This window comes from Lepisosteus oculatus, chromosome 4, assembly GCF_040954835.1.
Source record: "Lepisosteus oculatus isolate fLepOcu1 chromosome 4, fLepOcu1.hap2, whole genome shotgun sequence".
In the NCBI taxonomy this organism is placed as follows: Eukaryota; Metazoa; Chordata; class Actinopteri; order Semionotiformes; family Lepisosteidae; genus Lepisosteus; species Lepisosteus oculatus.
Genome location: NC_090699.1, coordinates 54,361,055 through 54,388,560, shown reverse-complemented (window position 1 = coordinate 54,388,560; position 27,506 = coordinate 54,361,055). Strand labels below are relative to the sequence as shown.

The following is a 27,506-nucleotide window of genomic DNA, read 5'->3' as shown; positions in this document are numbered from 1 at the left end:
AGGAATATGTCTCCCAAAATTGTAGTCACGACACTTTCAGAGGCTACAAATTGCAACTGCTGCAGAATATGTAACAATGACTTTACAAAACCACCCAAAAGATTGTTCAGAACCATTGGAGAGATTTTTCAGATTACCACCCGAACTCAAACCAAACAGATCATAAAGGGTTTATGAAACAGTCTGAATAAAACCCCTCCAATGAGCTCTTTAAATATGAGAACATTGTGTTGACATAATTATGTCTAATTTACTTTAACTCAAAGTTTGTCTGTACAAGTTTAATAAGGCAACAAGCATGAAATATTCGTCAGCTTGCAAATATCAAATGAATCAATGTGTTAACGAAACTTTTTAAAATCCCTGAAGCGTTTCAAGAACAAGAAACTTTCATTCAAAAGCGTGAAGGGTTCGGCTTGGGCAATGCTCAGTTATGTTTATTTTTAGAAAAGACTATTCCTCATTGATCAAAAAGTTGGAAAACAATGAAGAACCACACTGAGAAGCTTCGGAAATAAAGTCACAGTCTTTATATATTTTGTACTAAAATGTAAGCTACTTTTTATAAACAGAAGCCTCAAACATAAAAGACTTCTGATTCATATTTATAATCAGATGATGACCACTAAACAAAAAATAGACTCTGCAGTCAGTACAAAGTGTTTTAATTATTTTGGAAATATTGTGGGAAATGGTATTGAACGCCTACAATAATTTAAAGATTTTGACAACTGAAATAACCTTTAGGTCCACAAAGAGAGAGTACTACACCCTAATTTAAGAGTGAATGTCATGCAAGTTCAAGGCACATTTGCGTGGTTGGTTAATATTTGGCAAGACTATTTTTTTCTGCACTGAAATGCTTAAAGAATTAAGCACTGTGAAGACCGTGCACACAGAAAGAGTGCTGCATCAGAACCTTCCGTAACTGGAGTACACAATTTGATCGATGTGCTGCATCCTACGTTTTGCAGATTTCTCCTTAGCCAACGGAATAGTCTAAAAAGCACAAAGTTCTACCGATTTCTGTAATTACATAAAATAAAAGGTCAAATAACAATCAAATAATACAAAAGCACCAACAGGAAGAATGGCGACTCAATATCCTGCCATCTTACCCAAAATATGAAGATGAATAGCAGGGGATAAGAAACGTAAAACATATTCATTATAAGAAGCAAAAGGTCCTCTTAAATAGTTTTGCAAACCAAACCTAATAATAATCTGGAGAACTGCTGCTTTAAAAACAGAAAGCATCAAGGTATGTAAACCAATTCAAATAATGTAAAACAATTGCCATTACATTTTCTGTTCAGTCAGATTGCAGTCATATATGAAGCTCATGATATCCATAACTCCAATAAACACATTTAGAAACTTCAATATAATTCGTTTTCCACAAAAATCATTTGAGTTGCAATATTGCTATACAAATAAATTTAAATAACATAAATCTGTACTTTTTTGTACAACATGATATATGCCTGTATCTCCATTGACACATAATAACATATTAAAGTATGTACCTGTTCCATTGTAGCAGTTTTAGGAATCCCTGTGATGGAAATGGTTTGAGAGACCTTTTCCTTAATGGACGCACTTCTGTAATCTTGATCCTTAAATAAAAATAAAAAAAAGACATTGAACATAAACAAAACAGATGGCTAGTTTTAACAGTTCAATACAACATACTAATTTGAGCATCTTAAAAACACAAAAGGAGTGCCTCTTTTTTTATCTATTTATTCAATTACATGTGTTAATCTATAGTAATAATGTTTAAAACTGGGTTTAAAATGGTCTATTTATTGAGATATTAGCAATGAAAACAAGAAGCGTTACAGTACATCAATCACAGCCCTGATAAACTGAGAAATACCTGTGGTCTCACCTGAAGACTGAAGTCACTTGATCTAGGAGGTGGGACAGGTTTGGTTGGTTTGGAAGTTTTTTCCAGCCCTTGAGGTTCCCCATGCTCATAATCAAAGGTATGACTGGATGCGAGCCGGTAATCAATGTCTCTGTAGTCTTGATCCTTGTATTCATTACTCCTTTTGTCCATGAATTTCTCAGTCTCTACTACTGTTTCTTCTCTTTCTGGACCTGCTGCTGCTTCCTTAGGTTCTGGGAATGTAGAACGATCCTCAATGCTGTGGTGCTCCTGAGACAAACTGTCCATAACTGGGAGAGAATCGAGAGAATCGGCACCCACAAAATAAGGAGGTTTCTCTCTGAATGACCCATTCTTCTCCTGATCTCTTGGTCCACCTTTTGGCTCCTCTCCCAAGGTAGAGTTAATTGGCGGTGGGTCTGTGTGCATTAATGGAGTCTCTAGTAAACCTCTGTGCTCAAACGGTGGCAAATCTCTACCTATAAAATTGTCCAAAGGGACACTGCTCTTCCATGGTTGTGAACCCAAAGTCTCTCTTTCTGGAGGAGGAAAAGTATAGGGGCCTTCCTTAGCCCCTGGGAAATCCATGGGACCTCCCTCTCGGCCTTGGAAGTCATGAGTCCCTCTAGGAGTTCTCTCTGGACCTCTGGTTTGAGGAAATCTATCCCTGCCCTTTGGAAAAGGAGGACCCCCCTTCATATGGGGCTCCATAGGAAAAGGCCCCCTTTCCCTGATATCTTGAGAATGAATAGGCTCATCCCTATTTCTGAAACCCATAGGTGGTTCTCTTTGTTCTCTGTAATTTCCATCCCCACCTCTAAAGTTTGGTCCATTCCATTCTCCAAAATCTGGGGGCAACTCACCTCTTCCCCGCGCATCAAATGGGACACCATCATTGTTCCTGAAACCAACAGGAGATCTTTCCCTCTCCATATATTCTGAAGGAGGTCTACGCCTGTCTCTGAGGTCCATGTCAGTATCAAACCTCCCTCCCCTTAAGTTTACAGGAGGTATACCTTGCCTCTTAAAGTCAGGAAATTCTCTGTTTTTTTGTGGCAAATCCTTATTTGACCCATCTGCACCATCCATGTCCCCCCAAGGCCTGTTTCTATTCCATAAATCCCCACCACCCTTATCATTTCCCCTCATATTTAGTCCATGACCTTCTCTACCCAAGATTTCCAAAGGAAGTCTTCTCCTGGAATCCACAGGAGGTGTACTGAATTCGGGTCTGCCCATTCCATGCCTCTCTCTTAAATCCACATTTGGCTCATCAAACTCGCCCATATGCATAGGTTCTCCATCTCTTCTGCTATTATCTAAATGATGCATTGGAGGTCCCCTAAAATCTGGAGGTCCCCTGAACCTGTTTCCCATTTCTGGTCTTCTTCTCATTCCAAACTCAGGCTTATCTCGTCTAGGGAAGTCCATACGAGGATCTCTTCCTCTTAAGTCCATAGGTTTAAAATCTCGCCCCATCCCGTCTCCTGGATGTTCATGTCGGAACCTTATGTCTGGAGGAGGCCTTTCCATCGGTCTGTATGGCATTTTACCAGTTCCTCCAAAATCTGGAAAAGGCCGTTTTGGGGCATCAAACCTCTCTCCATGGGAGTCCCCACTGCGACGACAACAGAAAAATAAAATAACATAATGAAACAAAATATACACAGAGGCTGGGACAACAGAAGAATTAAAACTGAATATTTGATTAAAAACTACTAATGGGGCACACTGTGAAACAGATGGATTGATGAGATTACAGCACACTTCAGAACACATCAACATTGCAAAAATAATAACAATAATAATAATTACTCAAAGCACTTTACAGGTAATGGGGACTCCCCTCCACCACTACCAATCTGTCACCCACCTGGATAGTAGTGGTATATACGCCATAGTATGCCAGTACGCTCACCACTCACCAGCTATCAGTGGGGAGGAAAACAGTGATGGAGGATTATTAGGCGGCCATGACTTGTAAAGGTCAAAGGGAAATTTGTCCAGAACGTCGGGGTAACACCCCTACTCTTTTTCAAGAAACCCCCAGGGATTTTTACTGACCACAGAGAGTCAGGACCTCAGTTTTATGTCTCATCCGAAGGACAGTGCCTTTTTACAGTGTAGTGGCCCCGTCACTATACTGGGGCATTAGGACCCACACAGACCGCAGGGTGAGCGCCCCCTACTGGCCCCACTAACACCTCTTCCAGCAGCAACCTTAGTTCTTCCCCAGGACGTCTCGCAGGTACTGACCAGACTCACACCTGCTTAGCTTCAGCAGGAGTTCCAGGGTGATATGGCTGCTGGCATATCACCCTGCAACACAAATGTGAGAGGTTTCAATTTCTCGGCATGCGCTCTGAGCAGTCTCATAAATCGACGAACGGCTGACCTGACACTCCTTCAGTATGACTTACCGAAATGGAGGCCCACGCGGGCCAGGCCGGGGGCCATCCCACATTTTCTTTTCCAAGCCAAGTCAACAGTATCTACGAAAACAGTGAGACACGCTGTTCCAATGGAGGCCTACGCTTCTGAAACACAAACAAAAGAACACAGCTGGAATAGCATTAATGATATTTAATGATCAGTAGCAATACTGAAAAAAGATGCATATACTGGTTCTGATTTAATGCTTTCTCCCTCACTTATGGGGGGAATAAATTCAGTTATTAATCATTAATGTTGCAACTGATTTTCCAACAGTGCTTAGGTCTTTACAGATAACTCGGTTGAGAGCTAATTCTCATTTTCAAGGACTAGCTGGTCAAGTGGTGATGGACAAACACAGGTGGCAATGGCACTAGGGCAAACCCTCCTGCTATGAGCACTTTTCCCTTCTGCAGAATCGGGGCAGAGTGGTGGCTCTGTGGCTAAGGATCTATGCCTGTGACTGGAAGATTGCCGGTTCAAATCCCGCAGCCGGCAGAGGAATCCTATTCCGTTGGGCCCCCGAGCAAGGCCCTTAACCCCAACTGCTCCAGGGGCGCTGTACAATGGCTGACCCTGCGCTCTGACCCCGAGCTTCTCTCCCTGTCTGTGTGTCTGTGTCTCATGGAGAGCAAGCTGGGGTATGCAAAAAGACGAATTCCTAATGCAAGAAACTGTATAGGGCTAATAAAACAACATTAACAAATTAACAGATAGGCCCCAACTAGAGAACTTAGCCAGCAATTACGTTTTGCTCTGCTGCAAAATCCAAACGCACCACTTGTGCGCCAGGCTGGATTCTGTTCCTTAATTAGTTGGCGCATATGGGAACCAAAGGTCTACAGCTAATTTTAACACTGAACCTCATGACTGGTGTACGCATGCAGACAATACTGCCACCTTACAATCTTAATAGAAGCATCTTTATTAAAGCCAGGTGACGAAGAAAAGCTTGTTCATTACAATTCGTAAAAAAAAACACTTAAACAACTAAATCACGCCATCCACGATTTTTTGTTGGACAGGCATATTTCGATTTTTTTGGAGGCGAACCACATACCGGTGCCGTCCTGAAGACGAGACACAAAATCAAAGCAGTCTGTCATTATGTTTTGATACTGACCCAAAAGAAATTTCCCAGCTGAACTTATAAAGATCGCTCCTGTACCAAATATTTAATGACAGCACACAGCTAGATATTAACTGATCACTGCAGCACTTTCTCTCGGTCTCAAACCGCACTAGGCTCCGAGACTAGTAGGAACTGTAGCACGCAGGCCCTATAAAGCATCCAGGGCGTGTGAAATAGGTGTAGCTACATCTGCTGGACTTGGCTTTATATTGTAGTACAGCTTGAGCCACCATATTTTACACTGTACAGATTACCAGTAAATCACGGGAACTACATTATCGTAACTAGGTTAAAGAGACATGTCTGCGGATGGTATCTTTAGATTTCGATCTCTTTCTCCATCACAATAGACCACGACCCTCACGAAATATGCAATTATAACAAAATGACTATTTTCCCCCCGGGAAAACCTTCGATTACACGCATTTTTACATATGTGAAAACAGAACATTGAAAATAATCCACAAACCTTTTTAAATACAGAATATTTCTTCTTGCACCACACCGCCTCTTAGAAGTTAAACAACATGGAGTATAGCGGAAACAGAACGACCAACCGGAAATTTGTAATGTCTGAAGCCTGATGGGAGATGTAGTTAGAAAATTTCCAGTTTCCACTAATTCTCACCCTGCTTTTGTCACTATATTTCATAGACCTAGATTTTTCTTTTGAAATATTTTTTTCGATGTAATGGAGAAACGATAAATTCGTGTGTCTGAAATTTTTATTTCTCTCACTTTCTTGTGTGATGTGCGTCGCGTGTAGATAGATTGTGGAGTATGCAGAACCTATAAACGACAAAATTGGATGAATATTACAATGCATAATTGTTGTCATACAGACTGCGACTTGAGTTAAAAACTACTATATTTAGGTTCGTTTTCGAAAATAATAAATTACAAGTACCCCACACTTGAAAACTTCAATTCCCATAGTCCAGGGTACTTCCGTATTGGAGCTAGTGACTCCTATGACAGATTCAGATTCAGATTCGTAGTGTTCGTTTTTTACAGCCGTGGTAAGGGAAGGCGAATAAAAGATGTACTTTCACTTGGATCAGTGCAAGGTTTGTGAAACATTTCTAGAGTACAGCGAGAAGATTTTATTTACCCAAATTCAGCAACCCATGCCAAAGAGATTAGTCTTTGGTAAAGAAAACAAAGGGTAGCTACACCTTTTTTTTATTCAGAGTGCTGATTCGTATCCAAACTGAGTAGTTTGTAATGCCAAAGGCCGCTATTTACAAAGTTTCATTTTTATCAGTGGAGTAGATCCAAGTTTGTTGTTGTCGTTACAATGTCACCTCTGTGAACTAACATAATGGAAAGCGAAACTGGGGGATTGCTGAGGTATCGTGTAGACAGAAATTGAGTAAACTATTATTGCTGTTTCTTATTGTTATGATAACAACTGTTAGTAGCACAAAGAGTCACAGTAAAATATGTTATAAAGTTAAATGTGTAAGTGACGAAAAAGACCATGTAAAATGAATTTCACCCTCACTGTTTTAACTCTAGTAATGAAATATTGTGGGCTTTAGATGTATTCGATATAATTTTATACTGTATGCATACACTGTATGTGTATTTGCAGAAAATCTACCAGAAATATACTATTCATATTAAGCCTGTGTTGCATATGCCTAAATTCCAATAAAAAGTTACACTTTGTGTTCAAGTTTTAAGGGCTTATTGGAAACTGCGGTGATGAGTGACCTTTGAATAGTCTTCAAGTTACTGGCAGTTGTCTTTCTGTCACTTCCCCAGGAAAGCAGGATAGGAAGAGCTGGTTAACGGCACCTTTTACTGAACAAGTGGCTTCTTGCTTTGTAGGCATTTGTTTCTGGAGACTGAAAGCAGTTCACTACAGGCATGGCGGCCGATGTCCACAATAAGAAGGTGGCCTGGGAGACGCAGAATGGGAGCTTGGCTCCAGTGGGCAAACTCCGCGCAGAGAGATCAGACAGTCCCACTCCTGGACTTGTAGAGGGAACAGAGCCAGGTAGATATTTCTGCTCATGCGTCAGTGTACACCTAATGCACAGGTGCCCAAGCATGTGAATTTCTCCACCTCTGCTAATTAATCTTATTCTCCACCTCCTCTTAATTAATCTAGTTACAATAATCTGCTATTTTCAATCAGTGAACTGAAATTATGGCATTTATGCATTCATGCCTTCTGTGTATTGAAATTGTCACATTTGGGCATTTGATCTTTTTATTCGAGACATATAAACGGTGTACATTTGAGACGTGAGATGTAATGAAGTACACTTCATGTCATTGAGTGATTGTCACAAAATGTAGGTTTAAAAAACGTTAAGGAACTGTGCATTTAGAAAGTTATATATAATGTTGGTTATTATGTTATGACACTCCTTATGTTAAGATAACGCTACTTTGGAGTGTGTCCAGAGAAGGGCAACTCTAGGACTTAAAGGAATGTCTTACATTGGTTGAAAAAAAAAAGCAATTTTAACCATAAACAGAGAAGATTGTGAGATCTCCTGATACAATTATTTAAAATCCTCAAAGGCATTGACAAAGTCAATGCTGAGGACTTCTTTAGAGTTAACAGAGAAACATGACACAGGGGGCACAAGTGGAAATGATGTGGTATTCCTTAGACTAAAGCATACAATTTGGGCTTAAAATTGGGCATAAAAATTGCCCAACCACTTATGGTATCATAGAAGAAACTTTTCTTTTCTCTAAAAAGCTTTTCTTTTAAGATCTATGATATCATCAGTATGGTTACTGCTGTAGATGCCCATCTCTTTCAATCCAGTTTACTTTGAAGCATCCTTTTAGAAGACTTTGTAATCTTTGTAGAAAAACACAGAACTGAGTCATTACACAGACCAGTAAATGATATTGCACAAAAAAATAACATTTTTGTATAGATAGCCTGGATGTTAGATTCAATCCATATGTCTTTTGCTGGTTGTTTTCCTTTATTTGCTTTTATAAGAACATATTGCCCCTACATCTGGACTGCTGTGTTAGGTAGCAGCAGGACAAGACTGTCCTATTGTGTGTCCAAGAAAGAGAGATTCATTTTTCATCCTCTTTTATGAACATCCCATGGGAGAAGTTCACAGGGAAATTTACACTGTACTGGTGTGCCAAGTGTTTTGTGTTAGTACCTGTTCTAGATCCAGAAAAAGTCAGCAAAAACCTGCACTAACAAGATACTCTGTCATACTCAATGTGCATCATCCTAATGAGATTAATCCATCAGGAATGCAGCCCCTCCCTCCTCTATCACAATTGGCAGTGTTACCCATTATAAATAAAAAAAAAACCTATATTCTGAAAAATACACATTGCAGATGTAGATGACAGAATCCTTCTTGACAACAGTTCTGTGTTCACTAAACTATAATGCAGTCATGGCAATTCATCTAAATAAATACCGTAACCATGCTAAATGTCTGCAAAGATGTTATATATCTTTGTGCCATTTCACCATTTCTTTTTTTTTCTTCCAAGAGACAGCTGAACGATCAGCTTTAGAAAAAGCTCCGGGAGTGATTTCAAATTTATCATCTAGCCCTTTTGGAGTTTTTACGTACTACACTTTTGTTTAAGTATTTCATTGAAGATGGTAATGCACTGCATGGGGGTTTGATTCTTGTACTGTAAAGTTCTCAGGGTCATACTACGGTAGATGTAATATGACAACCACATCTATGGGAGAGGAGCTGTACGATTAAAGGATGACTACCGGAGCTCTAGATGAGCCATTTGTTAGCACCCATGTGTCATATCTTTTCTCATATTCTTGACATTTTCATTGAACATCATTTTCACATTACTTGTTATACTGAATAATTAAAAAAGCATAATTGTCACATATACATACAACATGTTTATACTTATTCCTCTATGTTCAAAGGCCTCTTAATAGAAAATTGAATGCAAGGAGCATGCCCTGTTATAGAAATTATTTTTATGAACAGGATGCGATTAGCATAGAGAAAGATTACAGGATGATTCATTCAGTACAGTGATTCCTATTAGATCCTATTAGCCTATTGGCGTTTTACGCCATGAAAAAGTTCTGTTCAGTCAGAGACTAGTAACAGACATTACAATTGACCCCTCTATTGTTGAGCACGGTAGCCTTTATCTACATGTGTTTATTAAAGAAGCAGCTGGAATAAAAGCAAAAAGGCCAGTGTGGTATTCCAAGAAAATGGATAATCGGGGAGAGGGTTTAAAAAGAATTCCCTCGCTAAGGTTTATTGAAAACAATGATTCCAGCTTATGGAAATCTCCTTAAAAATGATAGTTTACACATATACAGGAGAGGAAGAAGTCAAACAGTAATCAATACTAATACTTCACAGGTGCAGGACAAGACGATGCCATGTTTGTCCACACGCGCTCTTTTGAGGACCTTACTGCCGACGGCGAAGAAGGCGAGGACACGGACCCTTCGGGGCCCGCTTCTGGGCTCGGGACCCCACTGGGGGACCGTGAGCAGCCGGAGGCAGAGCCGGTGGGCCCCGAGGAGGAGCAGGCCCCGGAGGCCCCAGCTGGCGGGAGGGCAGAGGAGGAGGACGTGACCAGCGAGGCGTGGCGCGGGCGGCGGAAGCACGTCTTCGTGCTGAGCGAGGCAGGAAAGCCCATCTACTCCCGCTACGGCACGGAGGAGGCACTGTCGAGTACCATGGGGGTGATGATGGCTCTGGTGTCCTTTGTGGAAGCTGGGAAGAACGTCATCAGGTCCATCCATGCTGGTGAGAGGGCTTGGTGGTTGCTGGTGTCGTGTAATTGCATTTGTTCCCTTTTCAGTTCAGAGCATTTCCGTTCACTTGTACATAACGTATTGAAAAGTGATTGAGTGTTTGTTTAGTCACAGTAAATTTGGCTTAACTGGTATGGCGGAGGGCCAATGTAGAGCGAGCAGTGACCAGGGAGGTGGAGATGAGATGGAGGAGGGATGCGAAATATGAATCTGAAGGAGTAAAGGGGTGTACTTATGAATTGAGACATGACATACAGTATGTCATGTTTGCAATTTAGGACAGCTGAGGCAAATTGAACTTGGCTGCTGTCATCTCTCCCAAACGTTTGTTGTAAACTCCAGTTTTTGGGCTGGGCAGCTAAAAGCAAAGCTTAAATTGACTCATGAGATGGAACAGGAGCCAAGACACGAGCTCCTACGCACAATTTTGAATGCGTTTCTTGGATGTTGTAATGTTTAATCTTTAAGACAAAGATGTATCGTTCCAAAGATGAGAGTTCTTTTTCTTCATTGTAGCTCAATTTAACTTCAGTTCAAGTTCTTCATTGTACGGGATACTTTTTATGTCTTAACTGATGATGGGCTCTATGATTTCAATCAGATTCAGAAATGAAACTTAACTGATCAGTATCAGAAAGTGGAACACAGAAGGAAATTGCTGAAATGGAAAGGCTATTTTTATAGCACAGTACTAGTACTATCCTTACTGGGTAATCTGTACTTTCTCTCAACATCTGGGAGAATTTTTAAAATCCAGAGAATTTTTATAAGAACATTCCTCAGTTCTGGGTAAATATGAGTGAAGGATTTTAGATGTAGCAGAGACTCTTAAGCTTAACATTATCCTCAACCTAAGAATTAATCACAAAAGAATGTTGAATGTTTTTTTTCTTCCTCTGGAACTTTGTACATTTACGTAAAACCAATGTACAAAGTAAAAAAGGGAAGTGGGGCTCCTTTTTCATTCTTTATTCTAATGCAGCTTGTTTTTAGGAGATTTAGATACATCTAAAATACATGTTTCCATTCCATCTTAATGAACCAGAAAAGGCCTTATTTTACAAATCTCTACTCCCTTGGTATCCAGTAACACCATATTTGTATCTTTTAATAAAAACTTCTCAAATTCATATTGTATTTAATTCCTCCATTTTGAACGTCATTTTGGTTTCATCATCTTTTTAGAGAATGTGTAATGTACTTGAATGTGAAGCAGTTGGTCCCAGGATATATCGCCTTATCCCAGGTTGTAATTTTCTGCGTTTGTGATTTCCAGACGGCTACAAGGTGGTCTTCCTGCGTAAGAGCCCCCTGGTGCTGGTGGGGGTGGCGCACACTCGACAGTCAGAGAGGGAGCTGACCAGAGAGCTGCTCTACATCTACTACCAGATCGTCAGCCTGCTCACCCTCACGCAGCTCAACCATATCTTCCAGCGCAAGCAGAACTACGACCTGCGGCGGCTGCTGGCTGGCTCCGAGCATCTCACCGACAACCTTCTCAAGCTCCTGGACCGGGATCCCGGACTTCTGCTGTGCGCCGTCTCTTGCCTCCCCCTCCCCAGTTCCACCCGCGATGTCATCTCCTCCAGCCTGCAGGCCGCCAAATCCAAAAGCCTGGTCTTCTCCATTCTGCTCGCTGGGAACCAGTTAGTGACGCTGGTGCGAAAGAAGGACCAGTATCTTCACCACATGGACCTCCACCTGCTCTTCAACCTGGTGGGTTCCTCCAGCTCTTTCCGTGAGGGGGAGGGCTGGACCCCTATCTGCCTGCCCAAGTTCAACACTGCTGGGTTCTTCCACGCCCATATCTCCTACCTGGAGCCAGCCTCTGACCTCTGCCTCATCCTGGTTTCCACTGACCGTGAGGACTTCTTCAACCTGTCTGACTGCAAGCAGCGCTTTCTGGAGCGACTCCGCCGTCGCAGTGCCTACCCGGCCCTGCAGGAGGCGACCCGGTCCCCCAGCTATCCCGTCTCCCAGGTGGGCATTCCAGAACTCAGGCACTTCGTCTACAAGTCCAAGAGCTCTGGGCTGTACACCAGGTGAGGAGTCCTGCAGTCGGCGTGTCCTTTTACAACACAGACCTCTGGATTCTCCCTCCTTTCAGACATCTGCTTGTTCTTTTGTTCAATGGCACATTGCCACGCTATGACGCGAACATGAAATTATCACAACATTGAAATATTTATTTTAATACAAGTTGACTCCGGAATGACTACTTAGCACTATATTTGTGGCCTGTTATTATTGTTGTTGTTATTCTTTTGTGACCCAAAAAGCATATCACGCACTTCTTCAGTATACTATATATTATTATACTTTAATGTACTGTGCATATTGGGAGGGAGAGTTGTTTGGAGGATAGGTGTTACAGTGCTGTGCGCAGATTCTCATGAGAAGAGGACTACACACTTTGTCATTAATGAGGTGAATGAATCCATTCCAGGTTTCAAGATGTTTTTTTATATTTATTAACCACTAATTGAGCAAAAGTAAGCAATTAAATCACAGGTACAGGATCTTAATGTTAATGCGAAAATCAAATGGCTGGTGTTAATTTGTATATAAAGAGCTCAGTATCCCTTAGGTGCATTAAGCCTGTAACTAATTTATAGGCCTCATAGCAATATTCTATTTATAACTAAAGCAAGTCTGAGGGTATCTGAAGTCTGTTAATAATATTAGAGAATGTGTAAGCAATATCTTTGGAATTCACTTGTTCCTCTCATTTTCTTCTCGTACTGATTTCTTACTATGACTGTAGGTGTTCATTTTTCCAGATTTTTAAGAAACACACAGTAAAACGTAGCTTTGCAATGTAAGAAACATCCAAAGGATAATCAGCTGACTCACATGGATGGATTGAATGAATCAGAAATGAAGAAAAAAAAAAGGTCAGGAATGATTGCTGTTATTTTTTTTTACATTGTTGCTTGCCAGCCCCGAACTCCCTGCACCATACCAAACTGAGGAAGAGCAGGAGAGGCTGATGGGTCTATACCAGTACCTGCACAGCAGAGTGCATCACACCACACGCCCACTGCGCTCCATCTACCACTGTGGGGAGAGGGAGAACCTGCTGGCCTGGGTGAGACTCTTCAGAGGGAGAATGCCTTGTTGTTGTGATATATACTGTATGATGTTCTTAGGGCAGTGTGGTGGCACAGTTGTTGGCATTGCTAGAAGCACTGGGGCCCTGGGTTCAATTCCACAGTCCATAGACATACTGATAGGTTAACCATCTTCTGGTAAAACTGGCCCTGGTGTGTGCCCTATGAAGAACTTGAATCCCATCTGGGATATATACTGTATCCTACAGTACCTTATGCCCATTACTTACAGCATAGGCTCCAGCTCCACTGTAACCCCAAATTGGATAAAGCAGTTAGAAAGTGGATGGATCTTGTTGTCATAATAGATGAAAAAGCAGTTAAATTATTCCCTTAGACTGGCGGTATGATTAAAAAAATGGACAAATAAATGGACCCCAGGGTTCACTATCAGATTTATGTTTTTCATGTCAGGTTATTGGCGTAATGGTTGTTTAGGAGGAGATTAACTGAACAAATAAACTGTCCAGAGAAAAAGTCAAAAGGAAACTATTGTGATTTGAAATCCCAGTCATACATTCACTGATTATTAGTCACAATAATTCATTATACTGGTGGTTAAGTCCTGTCATTTGTTTGATTGAAGACACAATTTTAACCAGTTATTTAAAGATAACCTAGATATTTAAAGCACTCACTCCAAGTGCAAATTGAGCCCTGTAATCCGTTCATCGTGAGTTTGTGCTTGGATCATGAAACTAGCTGGATGTGACTGACATTTCTCAGCCAGCAGCAAACAAAGAGATGCTAAGGGCAGGGTTATGATTAATTGGGAATGGGGGCCTTGGTTCCTGGTGAAACAGTACTGCCTGTTGACTTACATTGATATTCGCGTGGGATGCCCCACTCCTCCAACTGAACCTCCAGTAAAGTCAGTGCTGTGTACGGGCGGAGTCTGTCTTCCTTTTCTCACTCTCCTTTCGCAGGTCCAAATTTTAAAGAAAAGTTAGCCTTTATACAAACAAATATACTTTCGGGGCTGCTTAATGCTTCCTGATTTTGGGAACGTTTATTTTGGTCACAGTTAACATTTCCAAAAGCTAACATCTATTAATGCTAAAAGATGGGCCTTTTCTAGCATGTCTATTTCTTGATATCTTCTTTTGTTTTTTAAAAAGACTGTCAATAGAGAATGTTAATAACGCCTGCATCAGATCACAAATTTCCAAACGTTCTAGAATGTTATAAGTGTTGAGACATTAAGCCTCTCATTTAATTGCAGGTGACCAGCGGCTTTGAGCTCTACCTCTGTTTCAGTCCATTGGGGACCAAAGCACAAGCTGTGATGGCTATTAACAAGCTGCTGAAGTGGATTCGAAAGGAGGAGGACCGTCTCTTCATTCTCAGTCCACAGACATACTGACCTTCCAGCCTGCTGAAGGCTCGCTACTCACATGGACTAACTATCAGACTGTGTATAGAAAGTTGTAGATGTCACGTATTCTCAATAATGCAATATTAGCAGCTAATACTACTACAAATTACTAAAATATAGTGGGAACAAAAATGTGTGACCTTCAGTGTTAAAATTAGATTCTAGGTTTTTATTGAATACTTTACGATAATAGATATTTAAATAATTCAGGATAATTGTTTTCACCTATAGATTTTTCAGTTCGCCATGGCATATCAAGCCATAGAGATACTTTCCATGATCTACAGAACCAAAAAAATATATTTTGATTTTGTTCTTTTGATTTTACAGATAACACAATGTGATCTGTAATGCTTCCAATATTAAAACTAGAAATCAAGGCACTTTTGCCCTACAAGCACTACAATAGTCTTTGCCGCATGACATTTTTGACTTGAAAAGCAGGATCTGAGTGCATAGTTCTTTTTAGCAAAGTGTTTTAGAAGGTAAAATGCTTCCTATATTTAAATACTGAAAAAGGCACTTATGACAAAGGTCTTTAACAAGAGGTGCCAAGTGCGTTACCAGTTTTAAAAGAACGGTAGTATACTACAAGCAGGGTTATTTTGGGAATTTTATTTAACTTTGTTCTAAACATACAAAGAACAAGATGTAACACAAAAGCAAAGGCAGTATTTTATCTAACCGAGGCATTTCCATCCAGTGAATGTAGCTATTAATGATGAGTATTGAACCAGTACACTGGTTGGATGCTAATTCTTAGGGAATTTATCTTAGGCCACATATTAAGTTCATGACCTTCCGACTGTGATTAAATTCTTTCTGGATTTAACTTTTTTATTTTTCTTTACATCAGGGCAATTAGGTTCTTAACTGGGACTATTTTTTGGCTATCTTCAACGATGGCTTACTTGAGGGTACACTTCGCTGACAGGCTCCAAAGTGAAAGGAGAGTCATAAGTGATGAAGAATGCATCAGGATAGAGACCCTAGGCTTCTGCTTTGTGCAAAAGTAGCTGAGGGAAGAGATACTAAAGAAGGGAACATAACAGTTAGATTACATTAAATTCCCTTCCTTTGGAATCCCTTGAAAAATCTGTTAAAACATTCAGTCATGGTTTTAAAAGCAATATGCAGATATTTTCATGACCTACATAGACTTACTATAAGTCTGGAAATATAATCAGGTTAACTTTTTTTATTTTGTATGTGGTTTAAAACACTTGTAGAGCTAACAGATTCCATGTGCTAGTTTTAAAATTTAATGTTTTTACTTGAAGACATGATTAATTACTTTCCTTTCACATTTGTGGCCTGTATTTAAAATACTTCATTACACAAGAGGGACTGTATAACTTTCTGGGCCACCTGAGCTACCTGTACCTTATCTGATGATTATTTTAGCCCACCACTACATCTCTGCTTTTATTGAAACATCAAGAACAATAAGGTTTCCTGTCTTTTTTCCACGTTTGGCAACTGAATTTGTGTCAGGAATCCTCAGTGAAAAGGTATACAGATCCTGTGCAGATGCAGGAGTAGGTAGGTGACGAAGCAGGCAAACAATCTGATAAGTAAGGCGAGTCTGTGGTCAAAAGAAGAAAGGTGGTTCGAAATCCAGGAAGTACAAATAGTGGCAAACAACCCTAAACGAGAGGCGAGGTCCAAAGTCGAAAGGCAAAAGGGAAGTCCAGAATCTAGAAGAATGCGAGATACAGAATAAACGCCATGTAGAGCTCTCCAGGAGTAGACTCAATACTGAGCAGCAGGAAGTGACTTAGGATGGTTTAAATAGTGCTGCTTGCTTGCGCTTATTATTAACCCGGTGTTGGTACTGGTTCTTTTGTGAGATGATCTCCGCTGGCTGGTGGTCGTGACAATTTGGGTGAAGTTTCAAAAGAAAGTACATCTTTTTAATACACCTTGAACAGTTGGAACTGTTTCCTTCGAAAAAGCATTTTCACTGTGCCCATGGTATGGAATAAATTAGTACTGCAGTAACAGCAGTAATAGTATTAAACATGCTTTAAGTATAGTATGAATTTCTTGGTTTCATAGACATTTTACTAATATTCACCTCCCTTGTTTAAATGAAATAAACAATCCCCATCACCAAACGTTCTCACATCTGCTTTCAAATCCAAGCGAAGAAACATTAACGAAAAGGACATGCTTTCCTGGGGCAGTGACTCAAAGGAATATGGTTTGACTGAGAACAATGTTGAGGGTATAAAAATTGCTTTGCCAAATTTGCCTGCAGCACTCTCAAGGTGAAGTGTAAAACTGCAGTGCAGACATCCCAGATTATCTTATTTTTAACTGACAAGCATGTGACTGAGAATTGCAAAGTGGCAGTTTGTGTGCAAAGCTTTAAGAATACTGACAGGGATGATGCTTGGTTTTACTCAATAAAGTCTTTAAATGTCAATGCAGCTTTGGGTGTCTTTTTTGTTTAACTATATCAGTAGTTTCTTATTCTAGTGCTGGAGTATAACCATGTCTGCCATTTTGTGTTCCAATTCATCCCTTAATAACCCACTAAAAACCCATTAGCTTTTATTTCTTAAAAATCTAGATTTGTAATTGTCTGAACCCTGTGCTAATTAACCATCAATCAGGTTTGTTAACTGAAATGCAACCAATTGGATTTAAGCAGAAATTAAAAACACTGACTAATAGTGTCATTAAATGGAAGCTGTGTGTTCATCTATTAACAGTTGTTTAGTCTGAAATAAGTGAGCAAATTCTTAATTGGCAAGTTGAGGAGAAACTGCATAAAGGTCTGTATTTGAAATACTGTAGTGCTGTTTAACTAGAGCAAAAATTAGCGCTGGTGATTAAGGACCTACTGTAGTTGGAACATTAGCCAGCAGACAAGGCTACGTCAGGTCCGGTATTGAGAACCAATGTACTATAATAATTGTTGTTTGCAATATAAACTGTTATTGGGGATTCTTGTTTAAAACAGTAACTTTTTAACTTAAAATAATATAATATGGTACTCTACAGGGCAATAGAATATCACATCCAGTAGGTGGAGTGTAGTCATCTCTTTACAATAGCTCCTGACTGCAATCTCATACAGTCTACAGACATCCATACAACATTTGAGTTGATTAAGTACTGTATATGTTCTTAAGATACCATTATATTCTGTAACTAACTTTAAGCATAACTTATATATAGTGCATATATAAAGGTATAACCTAAATTTCCTGTCATTCATTTTGAGGTATTCTTTGATTTATATCCCATATTCCCATTATGTTTTTTTTTCTTAATTCTTCATGTTAGCATTTGGGAGAAGGTGTGTATGGGCAGAGGTCATTCGAAAACGGGGAGTTTCTTTTACTTAAATAGAATTCCTTTATACAGTTTACTGCATTTTGCTGCCAGTTAATTTTTATTGTTTCAGCCTCTGACAGAGGCCAATCTTACTATATTTACATTGTAAGGGTGTGTTTTGGCCGCAGAGACTCAAAACTCCCTCCTGCCTGAAACCTGCCACTTTGTCACAGTAGAAACCAGACAGTTACTCACACTGCTGAATTGAAGGTTGGTGTGAACTTTGCAAGCACTGTCATTGCTCAAGAGGAAACGTAGTGATTAGAAAAACTGGATTTTTGTTTTCTTTTCTCATGTAATGCTAGTAGGGTTTAGCAAATAGAGAGATGAAGCATTCAAAATTTCAGTCTAGGTTTGTAATCAAATGAAAGTTTATGTTTAAAAAATACAGTTTCTGCCTTATAACCCAGCCACTGAACAGTCTAGAAATTAATAAAAATCTTATGCATAAGTGAAAATCTTGAGAAAGTGACATTTGATAATACAGTCTGGAAGTGTTTTCTGGCTAAATAGCTGGAAGGCGGTAAAAATAATGATGTGAGATTTTGATATTCTTTGTTCACTTTTTCTGTAGCTAAATCAACTCACATATTGTACTATCTTCCCTGTGAAAGTATCGCACTAGATCTTGTTTGATCTTGTACATTAGTTATAAAATGCTGTTACTTGGAGTGGACAAACTTACTCAATATACTTCCTGAACACACACATTGACCACCCCCAGACAAAAATGCAATGTACAGCACATGTTTTCTTGGTGATGTCTTGGAAAGCATTTCCTAGAAAAACGATTTGATTTTCACTGTCCTTCTGGTGGTTCTGATTCTGAAAGATTAGCACATATTGAATATAGGTTTGGATGAGATCAGTCCTGTAAATGTGACAAGAATGCAAGCTTACCCTAATGGATTTTTTCCCCCAAGTTATATATTTCTTCAGACATTATGGTAGTGTAAGTGCTAGCTGGAAACCACTAATTGAAAAATGCCATTCATGTTATTATTGGTGTTACACACACTGAAGATCATTGTCTCCCCAACTTTTGTGTAAACAGAAGCTCCAGAGTGCTTGTACAGATTCACTTTCACATAGTGTTGAAAATTGTACAAGAAGACCAGATTTGGTGACAACAGAAACAAATTGTTAAAAAAGGGAAAGCATAGGGAATAGAGGTATTATACTCCCATTTTCTGTGGAGGGGAATAAATACATTAACAACAATACAACTTAATAAAAGTAATAAAGATAAAACAGAGCAAAACTACTAATAATCAGAAATGTGTATGTGAAATACACAAGTAAATGATTCTGTTTTTTTTATCTGCATTGGTGCAGTGTTATATGACAGGATACAGTAGTCTTTTATCTGAATGACCTGAATTAGAGGCAGACACATTCTACAGTACAACTAAAATCAACAACTGAAATGAGTTTTGACATCCCAGTCCAGACCACTGTCACAATGTATTTTGCCCATTATTAGCATTCTGCTTTCATCTTTCTCCCAGCTAATCTGGGGTCAGCGTTGTACATTGCAGCAGGGCTACCCCAGATGCGGATTAACGAAGATGGAGCCCCACTCCTATTCGAGGTGGAAGAGGCAGTTCAGCACAGCCAATCAGCCTGCCAGCATGTCTCTCTCTGACAAACAGTAGGAAACCAAAGTACTTTGACAAACAAAAACAGTGCAAACTCTCCATTTTGAGATTCCAGGGGTCTGAAGGTGTGAAGCAGCAGTGATAACCACACCACAGCTAACTATCATGAGTGTGTTTCTAATCTTTGTCTGTGATTCTAGAGGCCAAAGGACTCACATCGAAGAAGACAGTAGCAATCCTGTTATCAGGAGTCTGAGCTGGGCAGGAATAAAACACTGTTCAAGGATCTGCTCTATAAAGTAGCATTTGTTATTTATTTGGCTAACACTTTTATTGAAAGCAGCTTACAGGTGAGCATTTTACTGAAGTGATCTGAGTGGAACTCCTTACTATAAGGGTACAAACTAACCAAAACTCCAATTCTAGGATCAGCAAAACAAAAGATTTTCCAAGTAATTTGTTTCATTTTCTTAAGCAATCCCATAAACACTGCAATGGCAGAAACTCAATTTTTCTGCAATGTCACTGTCTACCCAAACAGTCCGGAAACAGTTATTGCAGGATACTGGAATGTGTCTGTCTCCATCATGCTTTTGGAGGGGTTCCAGTTGTTATTGGCTGAAAACGCTTTTCCTTCTGTTCTGTTACTTTAACTTTACTAAAGGGACTAAAAAAAGGGACAGAAAAGACAGTAATGCAACATTTTGCCACCATTCACGCTATAACATACTCAACTTTGTTATATATAATTTAATATGTATTATTTTCAGAAATTATATTTATAGAAGGACAAGTGCATCAAATCAAACTGGGCTATATGGTTATCCTAAAATCAGAAGTTAGCAATAACAAAAATCTGAATTAAAAATTCTTATTCTAGGTGTGTAAGGACTGATGTGGAGAAACTAAAGGAAAGGCCTGTAAACATGCTGAGAGAGTAAAATGCTAAATACCAATGTATGAATACAGGTAGAATCACCGTATACTGTAACACTCCATAAAGAAGAGGCAGAAGGTGGACGTTTCAGCAGTTTTCTTTTATCGTTAAGAAATGAAACCCAGTAGCTGTAGGAAGTAAGACTCTTCAGTTCTCTTTTTGGGCAGTGGTTACAGTCACGCTTCACAGACAAATTGAGCAATCTTTACATTACTCTTCGCCAGGCGATGGGAGGGGCGATCTTTGGCAAAAGAGCTCAACGCAGAGAAGAAGCCCGTCTCTCCAAGAACGAGTAGCGCGTGTGGGGATGTTTTTTATTAAAAGGAAAAGTTAACACTTTATTAACGGAACAGAAAAGTATTAATCAACAAGTAAGGAATCCTGAAACAAACATCGGGTATCTGTTGGTTTATCTTGGTCAATTCTTGATGTTTGGCTGTGGAAAACTTGGAAATTAGTTGGATTTTGCTCTCAGAGTTTCCTGTACCTAAACCAAGAGAGAAGGCTCACCTTAGGTACAGTATATCTTTTTTTGTGTATTGTTTCTTTTGACGTATTTTGATATCAACGGATGGTAGTCACGTAAAATATTTCATTTTAATAAATGTGAAGGTGTTTGCATACTGAATGACGTATAATACTAGAACTTCAACAAGATTAATACAATATTACTAAACATTTTTTCCGTGGCATCGCTTGTCTATTAGTGTTGCTTATTGTAGTTAGGATATATTTTACATTCTCATGTATCTGTTAAGGCTGCAAAAGATTGCTGCAGTAAAAGATTTGTGTGATTTGTTAAAAAACTATTTAGGTTGTAAACGCGTCGCGCATACACTAAGCTTCTAAATTGAATATAAACGTCGTCCCTCTTTTTCGTGAATGAAATAAAATAATGCATGGAATCGTGTGAGCGACATTTAGGGAACGCAGTTTAACTTTTTCCCTTATGCATGAGACAGTTTATTTCTTTAAGCTGATAAATGTATGTTTTATGAAGTTGAAAGTTAATGTACGACTCCTGAAAATATAAATGAACTTGTTTATGTTTAAACTGGGATTTTAAACTGCAAATCAACAGGAATTAAATGTGACGTTTAGAGTCCTTAATAAAATGTCCTTATGTTGACTTTTCCTAAAAATCGCCAGATGGCCTGCACCTATTTTATTTGGAATTACCTTACTGTTTGGAGCTCCATTTACTTTCGTATCATCGGCAAATTTGATACTCTTATTTTTCTAAATATAGGACAGTCCCTAGCGCATGAGTTTACAGTCATGGAGATGGTCATTTCCATTAATCACTATGTGTAGTTAAACGGGAGGTTGTTCAATGAAGTCATTTAGAGATCATCTGCTGCATATCCAATACAGGGTCGAGGGGAGCTGAAGCCTATCCTGGCCATATTTGGACGCGATGCACGCAGGCAGACACACACAGACACAAATACAAACATGCACACTATCCTTGCAAACAAAGGATACACCCTGGACAAGATGACTGTCAATCGCGGTGCTCTGGCACAAGCTTGCACACTCTCAAACCAGGGCCAGTTTTCCTAGAATCCAATTAACCTACTTGTATGTTTGTGGACTGTGGGAGGAAACAGGAGCACCTGGTGAAAACAGGGAGAACAAACACCACACAGATAGCACCCCAGGAATTGAACCCAGGCCCCAATGCTTTGAGGCAGCAATGCTAAACACTGTGCCATCCTGATTCAGAGATCACTTAGCACAATAATCAGAATATCTTTTAAATCTGAAGAACCAGAGCTCCCTTAATTGACCAGATGACTTATTTCTGGTGTCCCTGTTTTATAAATAACTTGTCTTTAAGGTCACAAGATTAACTGTACTGGGGTTCTCCATCATTATAGACTCCTTCCCTATATCATCAAATGACTGTAGAAACATCAGTCCTAAACCCGATCCCTTTAAAATCCCCAAAATGACCTCATTCCAGTCTGAAGCAACTACTACTTTATTAACAAATTCTTTATCCGTGTGCAAGTATTTACATTATCTTGAATTCCTAAAGTTTCCAGTTTTTCTATTAGGTTTTTCTTCTACAATTCAAAAAAAGTTACAGAGGAGATCTTTTCATTTGTCCCACCAAATTTGAATTGCTTCTAATTTTGCTATAATCAATCATTGTTTTATTTTTTCTTGGCTTCACGGTTTTATTTTGAAAACATGGAATAATTTTTATAAACACTCAGATCTCATTTTTACGCACATTTCCACACCTCAACATCACGTATGGAATATCTATAGTGTATGTTCCTATATCCTGTGTGGTTCACATTGTACTTGTCAGTGTTGGATTTCATTTTCCATGTGTCAGGGCACTCGGTGATTTATAGCTTCTTGCAAGTTTCTTGCTGATGAGTCTGTGTTTGCCACTCCGCTTGTGTTTGTATCATCTACAAGTTATACTTTGTTAATATTTTTTATATATATTTAAACATATATTAAAGTTTGCTAAATGTATCCAAATCTAAATAATTTATTTTAAAAGTGGTCAAAAAAGGACCCCATTGTACACCACTGGTTGAAGCTGCCCAGTTAGAGGTTATACTCCTGTAAGATGACTTGCTGTTTCCTCTTAGTAAAGCACATTTTGATCCATATACATACATTAGCTTGTATTCCTGTAGCAATTAATGCATGGCTTATAGATTTTAATGAGGGCCCTTGTCAAATTCTTTCATGTAATCTAAATACATTATATGCTCTAAGATGTTTTAAAGGTTAGTGCAATGTTTTAGTTACAATACAATTTGGCTTTAACCTGCTTCACTAAAAGCTGACCTCCTGGATATAGCATGAGGTGGCTGGGACCCCAATGCAGACTAAGGAAGGACCAAGGGGCAGCTGCGTCATTTGGGATGATATATGTGAGGAAGAGAAGCGGATTACATGCAGTATTTATAATGTTTTAGGTGAGGAAGTGATGTCAAGAGGGATTACGAATTACTGACAACTGAGGCTTATTGAACTTGGCTGTTGTAGTCCCACCCAAACGTTCGTTATAAATTCCATTTAGTTTGCTCTTGTGCTCTTTGGAAACTGTCCTTTTTTTTGCTTGATGAGTCCACAATTACCCAGTTCTAAGGTAATGGTTGTTCTAAAAACCACAGCAAAGTGCTGGTTGGCTGTCAGGGGCTGAATGCCATTGGTCAAAAGTCACTAGTGGTTTGTGTATATGAATCTTGAGTGCCTAATGCATGAAGGTTCTCTTGGAAGGATTTCGGCCTGTCTTAACCACTCAGCAGCTTCATAGCTTTCACTATGTGTACAGCACAAAAATGGAAGGAAAGTCGGGGCATCACAATTCTGTACTGACTTTAACTATTGTGCGACTATCATAGACACTTCGCATTGTTCTAGAAGTGGTTTCATTTTGGAAGAGCTAGGCTGTATTTTTGGAGTTACTCATGGACCACTTGGAGTCTAGCCATGGCCCAGAAGTGGTCTGCAGACCGCAGCTTGGAAAACACTGAAAACAGATAAAACAAACTTTTTGAAGAGACTTGGGAGTTCATGGTGACTTATTATTATTGTCCTGTTCCAGGCAATTTGGAGAAGCAATTAAAAAAACCCAATAATGTACTAGGGAATATAGTGAAGATATAGATTATATAGCAGTAGAACTGGATTCAAAAGAAGTAACAATAAGGTTATACAATGCTTTAGTTAGACTTTACTTAGAATAATGTTTGTAATAATAGTTTTAGAAAAATTCAGAGAAGGGTAACCAGTCTATTCCAGGTCTAATGTCATACATAGACTAAAAGAACTGACTCTCTTTAATCTAGAACATACCGGATTACGAGGGGACAACACAGAAGTATTTAGAATCCTGAATTGACACAGGTATGCAGAGCACAAGACATGTATTACAAAGGGTGATACAGTAGGTGCCTGGAACAAGCTACCAAGTCCTGTTTGCTGAAACTGATTCCATGAAAACCTATATGAAATGGCTAGTACGATCCTCAGGAAAATAAATAACAATGGATTGAATGACCACCTTAATACATATTTATGTAAACAGTATTTAATTTTGTTATGTGTTATGTATAACTCAATAGATTTAATTTTGTTTAAACAAAATCTTCGGTAAGTCATTTTACATAGGCTATTTAATTCAAATATGTTTTCTAAATGATAGGTTAACATGCAGCTATTAATATTTTCGATGATTATACAGTAACTAAATGTTAATCCATGAAACAAGGTACAGTACATAACTTAGTACTCATTGAGTTGAAAAAACACAAATCAACAGTTTTCCTACAATATTTTTGCTAAAATATGCTAAATTTCTTTTTAAACAAACTAAAATACAAAAATACAAATTTTTGAAGATAATGCTTTATATTTCTGAAAGAAGAATGAACATTCTTTTTAAACTAAAACATGTAGTGCAAGATATATGAACATTACAGCAAAAATAAGCACGTGAAAGTGAGTATTCATTAATATTCATCAACAGAACATGAAACAAAGTTATTTTAAAGCTTGACAAAAAAAGTGGTCTAAATGGTAAATGTTTTATGCTGACAAAAACAGCCCACAGTAACATTGTTCGTTTGGCCATAAAATATTATAGTAGCCAAGGTAAAATCATTCCACACGCTGCCATCCGTATCCTCTTCTTCCTGATTCTGAAGAGTGTTTGAAGTGGACTTTGTCACCCAGCCAGTCTCCAAAAAACAGGAAAAATGTGAAAAGGAAAGCTTTAGGAAAATAAAAGAAGTCCAAGGACAATACATTAATAGTCCAGCACTCTTAAGCACTTACAGTACAGTATATTTGTTTTCTAATATTGTTTTTTTTGTTTGCATGTATTTACATAGTTAAATAAATGTGTTAAATCTCAGCTTGCTTTAGCAGTGACATTTTGATTTTTGCTTTCTTTGGTGTTGTGTATCTGAAAGGCTTCAACACTACAGTCTTTTGGAATCAGAACTTTGTCTGATAATGTCCCAGAAGGGCTCTGCTGGTTACATCACTGACTTTGCTATTACCTTATATTAGTGAACTCTTTTACTTCCGGGGAAACTGCCCAAATCTGGAACTGAATGCTGAAACGATTAAACCAAGTTCTGTTTAGTATTTTGACATGTGTCAAATGTAAATAATGGCTATGTGAAAGGAAAATTGTGCCTGATCCATAAATCTAAAAATGTTAAAACAAAAGATAGGACCAGCATCTTTTTGATAAAGCTGATTGTGTTGCCTTTTTGTAAATAATTAAGCTAAGAATACACTAGAATATAATGAAGGGTTCACTGCAGAAAGTAGCAATATATAATTAACTCTACCTAATAATATACATACAGTAAACTTCCATATGTTGTAACCTGACATATCACCTTGTAATAAGTTAGATTGTTATTGCAGTGCATCAAAAAGCAACGCATTACCCTAAGCACCGATAATATACAATGGTTGCATTGTATAGGAATAGATGGTTAAACCAAAATGTTTTTTTCAATATTAACCTTTGTGAGAAAGAGAATTAAAAGTGTCATTTATCCTGTATGAAAATGTATTTGAGTTTCTGTAAGATAGAAGATCATTAAATGCATCTTTGCATTCAGTACAGGCCTATTTCCCTTAGACGTACTGAGGTTTTCACACAGCCCTGCCCTTAAGTCTTAATAAGGGAGGGTGTGGGAATTTCTACATCCTTAATCACCCTGTTCTTTGTAAGACTGTAAACAAGGCTGTCGCCTGTTCTAAATTACCTGGGCTCGCCTCTTTCCAGGGTCCCCAGGTTAAACCTGTCTGAAATTATTCATGTGACTATTTTCTTCATCAATATTTATTTCTTGTTCCTCTCCCTCTCTGTCACTGAGACCAGTGCACTTGGTCTCTAGCTAAATAATGAAGTTAATGCTTTGTTATCAGGCCAGGTTTCTTACTAAAGTAAAGAAATGGTGAAAATGTCACCTTAAATGCCCTAAACAATTTAAATACCTTGTTTCTGTGTTGATGAGAGAGTATTTGTTTAAAATGATCCTCTGCCTTTTATGTTTATTTTACTGAAGTGATTTAGCCACTGCAATTTTTTATATCCACAGTGACCTTACTGGTTTGTTCTTTTCTGACCATTGAAATCTCTTCAAAGTATCCGGCGAGGGATTTCTTTTTTAATGTGTGCAGAAAGACCTCTATGAATAGAGTACAAGAACTATTAATGGAAAGCTGTTTTCTGACCTTGAGCTTGAATTACTAAGAGTGTGGAAAAAAACCATTCAGGAATTAGTTTGTCAGTGCTGTCAATATGTACACTCACTCACTTGCGCAGTTCTGTAGACATGACCTTTCGTCCTGGTCTGATGTCAGATAGAGCAACTCGCGTTAACATGTAACAAGTTTCAAAACTTTAGTTCATTTGTCTGAAAGAATTAAGGTAGTGTTTCAAGCTATTTTCTCAAGAAATAGCTTCTTTATTCATACATATTCATAGTTTTTAAAACATATCAAATGTCTTATATACAGTACCTTTAAAGACAGTTGGAACATTAATAATGACCAATTAACATACTAGTTATTTCAGTTCTCCAGCACAGATTTGAATAGCCTTAGTGATTTTTGTGAGCTCGCAGAAAAGACATTTCATTTCCAGCAACTACTGCTGCACGCTGTATTCTTGTGCATTTGATAAATAGACTTAGATTTGATTTGATTTGATTTTGATTTGAGATGCATCAGTTATGTTTAAATGCATGCACAATTGTGACAACAGATAGGCCAGAAGATTTCTGGTATCCCTAGACATCTGGTAATATGGTGACCCACAGAACTCATAAGGTATTGATTTTAAAAAAAGGGAAACCACTTTTTAGATGCCATATTCAGATGCTACAGAATTTGTAATATGTACTGGGAAGCACATAGGTTGGTCGATTTTCTTT

General features: G+C 38.7%; 3 protein-coding genes across 5 annotated transcripts in view; 2 read left to right on the top strand and 1 right to left on the bottom strand.

Annotated features, from left to right (window-relative positions):
- Positions 1-6,004, bottom strand: part of rbm6 (RNA binding motif protein 6) — a 28,227-nt gene extending 22,223 nt beyond the window's left edge. For 2 of the 3 annotated variants that reach the window (XM_015347366.2, XM_015347367.2), the window contains exons 1-4: positions 5,926-6,004; positions 4,312-4,428; positions 1,892-3,509; positions 1,527-1,616 (exon numbers count right to left, since the gene is read on the bottom strand). In XM_015347366.2, the coding sequence (XP_015202852.2) occupies positions 1,527-1,616; positions 1,892-3,509; positions 4,312-4,355 (1,752 nt within the window). In that variant the 5' untranslated portion in view covers positions 4,356-4,428; positions 5,926-6,004. Of the gene's footprint in view, positions 1-1,526; positions 1,617-1,891; positions 3,510-4,311; positions 4,448-5,925 lie in introns of those variants that run through there. The other variant, XM_069189368.1, reaches the window with a different exon arrangement.
- A 412-nt stretch (positions 6,005-6,416) lies between these two features.
- Positions 6,417-17,122, top strand: mon1a (MON1 secretory trafficking family member A). The gene is made up of 6 exons (XM_006630685.3): positions 6,417-6,523; positions 7,290-7,458; positions 9,809-10,201; positions 11,486-12,251; positions 13,150-13,297; positions 14,542-17,122. The coding sequence occupies exons 2-6, from the start codon at positions 7,329-7,331 to the stop codon at positions 14,680-14,682; spliced, it is 1,578 nt and encodes a 525-aa protein (XP_006630748.1). The 5' UTR covers positions 6,417-6,523; positions 7,290-7,328; the 3' UTR covers positions 14,683-17,122.
- Positions 17,123-20,798: 3,676 nt separating this feature from the next.
- The window catches only part of mst1rb (macrophage stimulating 1 receptor b), a 36,021-nt gene continuing 29,313 nt past the window's right edge, over positions 20,799-27,506 (top strand). Inside the window, exon 1 of the mRNA XM_015347375.2 lies at positions 20,799-21,089. The gene's annotated coding sequence lies outside the window, so the exon portion shown is untranslated. The remainder of the gene's footprint in view (positions 21,090-27,506) is intronic.